Source organism: Arachis ipaensis, chromosome B05, assembly GCF_000816755.2.
Source record: "Arachis ipaensis cultivar K30076 chromosome B05, Araip1.1, whole genome shotgun sequence".
NCBI classification, from domain to species: Eukaryota; Viridiplantae; Streptophyta; class Magnoliopsida; order Fabales; family Fabaceae; genus Arachis; species Arachis ipaensis.
This window is the reverse complement of record NC_029789.2, coordinates 147,690,741-147,693,587: the sequence shown is the minus strand read 5'-3', so window position 1 is coordinate 147,693,587 and position 2,847 is coordinate 147,690,741. Positions and strand designations below refer to the sequence as shown.

Here is a 2,847-nt window from a genome sequence, read left to right as displayed (position 1 = left end):
ACATTTTTTCATAAATAAATACATAAAATAAAGAAAAATAAAGGATGCTAGGGAGACAATGGACTACCATACTATTTAAAATAACCAATCTGAATACTAACGATAATAAATATCTTCCCAAAAACTTAAACTGATTTTGGGATTCACCAAGGATCGTTGACCTTTCAAATTTAACGCTCTAATACCATATCATGATACAACTCATCCCAAAAGCTTCAACTGATCAAAAAAATAACACTAATAATTATATCTCTAATACTCTCTAAACCTCTATTCATTGTATAAATATTCTATTGGCTTCTCGTACTTTCGCTAAAATAAAATACATAAACATATAGCATAGGGTCCACATTAGAAAGAGGTGGAAATTAAAGTTCAAACAGAAATCAAAGTTGTGGTCTCTGTTGTTTCTCTCCCTTTAAAACCCCCCTCTCCTTCCTTCATTCTCTTCCCCTCTCACCATCACCACTCACTTCTTTCTCTCTCTTTTCAGAGCCTCACAACTCAAACCCACCATGGCGGCAGGACTCTCCGCCGCAATTGCCTGGAAGCCCCTCCTCCGACCTCACCACCACCACCACCACAAACACCAATCCTTCAATCCTCACACTCCAACGCCTGCTTCCTTCTTCAGAACACACCAGAAGCCCGCAACTATAAAGTTCACTACCTGTGTTCTCATGGAAGACCCCAAGAAAACCGCCAGCAGCCACGTGGCGGAAAGCGAAAAGGACGAAGAAGAAACCGTTGTGGTTTATCCTCAGCTGGTTCCGCCACGTGTCGCGGAGAGATTGGCCAGGAAGAAGTCTGAGAGATTAACGTACCTCATTACCGCCATGATGTCTAGCTTTGGCATCACTTCCATGGCGGTCTTCGCTGTTTATTATAGATTCGCATGGCAATTTGAGGTAATTATGTAATTATCTCATTAACTGCTTTCACAATTTTCACACTATTTTATAATATTCCAGACTTACGTGCACTTATCTTATAATTTGACTAAATTGTTATCTAACAGTAATAATACTTGCATTATTGAATTCCGTTTGATTAATTAAGAATAATTCAAGCATGTGTTAGTTAATCTGAAATTGAGAGTTGGTGGTTGGTGTAGGGTGGAGAAATTCCATTGTCTGAAATGTTTGGCACATTTGCTCTCTCCGTTGGTGCTGCTGTAAGCCCCTTACATTACAAAATTTTACAAATTCAGAATTTGATTGCTTCCAATTCTATGTGAAATTTGGGTATAGCATATGATATGTGATGATATTGTTTCAGGTGGGTATGGAATTTTGGGCTAGATGGGCACACAGAGCTCTCTGGCATGCTTCTTTGTGGCACATGCATGAGGTAATTTAATTTGATTTTTATTTATTTAATTATAACTTCCAAATGAAGCTTTCCAAAACACAGTAGAGAATCAAGATTCATAATCTCAATTTAGACTTTGTCGGTGCTTAGTCTTACTTTTAGACCTTTTGGTTAAACATGTATTATATTAATCCTGATTTCAAAGTCTTAACTGTTATTTTCACTTGCAAAGACAATATCGTGTGAGTTTTCGTCATAATTTTTTAATAGTTTTACAAATGCAAGGCCCAAACACAAAGTATAAGTATTGAAATTAGAATGATTTGTGATTTTGGTTTATCCTTCCCAATCCGTGATCAACAAATCAGTGTAAAGTATGTGATATGATATCTATCTTAAAAAAGAATAAAGAAAAGGACAAAAAGAAGTGAAATTTTGGTTTGAATAAAATTGCAGTCCCACCATAGACCAAGAGATGGACCCTTCGAATTGAACGATGTGTTTGCAATAATAAACGCTGTTCCTGCCATTGCTCTTCTCTCCTTCGGTTTCTTCCACAAAGGACTAATCCCTGGCCTCTGCTTTGGTGCTGTAAGTATATATATAATAATCTTTTACTTTTTCTTTGTTTTATTAAATGCTGTTACCTAAATATAAATCGGTACCAATTCACGTGAAGTTGACAGTTGAGAATCGTTAGATGATAATTTAGTCAAATATTTAAATCATTTAACAATTTTTAGCTATCAACTTTACGTAAAGACAACTAACTACATCTAAATTTTCACGATATAAATAACTACTTTTTATATCTATGGTGTGAATGATAATCTAAAAGAACGAATGCAGTCATAATTGAATTTCTTGATTAATTAATTGATTTGAGTATAATGGTGCAGGGTCTTGGAATCACAGTGTTTGGAATGGCTTACATGTTTGTGCACGATGGCTTAGTTCATAGGAGATTCCCTGTAGGTCCCATTGCCAATGTTCCCTACTTCAGAAGAGTTGCTGCTGCTCACAAAGTAAACTAATTAATTCTTCTATTACATCTTCAATTTCTTATATTAAATTAATATTAATTTATGAAAATATGATAATTCCTCTCCTATTTTTGATAATGTCACTCATTACATTTTTTTTATTCATTGTATGTTTCTATGAATTTATAGAAAAAATAGCAGCATTATCAAAATAGAAGTAACATTATAATTTCCCTAATTTATGGATGCTATACTATATATTAGGCTATGATTGGTTTCACTTAATTAATAGGAACATAGGGAGGAAACACATGTTGATGTTTGTTTATTTGTGAAAATGATCTGATACAGTACCGAGATCAAGATTTTGTTGTTTAATTTGTCTCTGTTATTTATTTATTTATTTATTTATTTCAGCTTCACCATTCGGACAAATTCAATGGGGTGCCATATGGCCTCTTTTTGGGACCAAAGGTTAGAGAGTTACATATATTCTTGTTTATTTCTCCCTTTATTATTATTTTTTTTCATTTTAAATTATTATATTTTTGTA

The 2,847-nt window shown here is 34.0% G+C and overlaps 1 protein-coding gene across 2 annotated transcripts; it reads left to right on the top strand.

The window, feature by feature from the left end:
• LOC107644881 (beta-carotene 3-hydroxylase 1, chloroplastic) lies at positions 415 to 2,768 on the top strand (the record flags this gene model as incomplete). 2 transcript variants are annotated; one of them, XM_016348831.2, is given in 6 exon segments in its annotated part: positions 421 to 908; positions 1,115 to 1,174; positions 1,279 to 1,350; positions 1,768 to 1,902; positions 2,211 to 2,336; positions 2,712 to 2,768. In XM_016348831.2, coding segments are annotated over 6 exon segments (843 nt in total), but the record flags the coding sequence as incomplete, so codon positions are not given.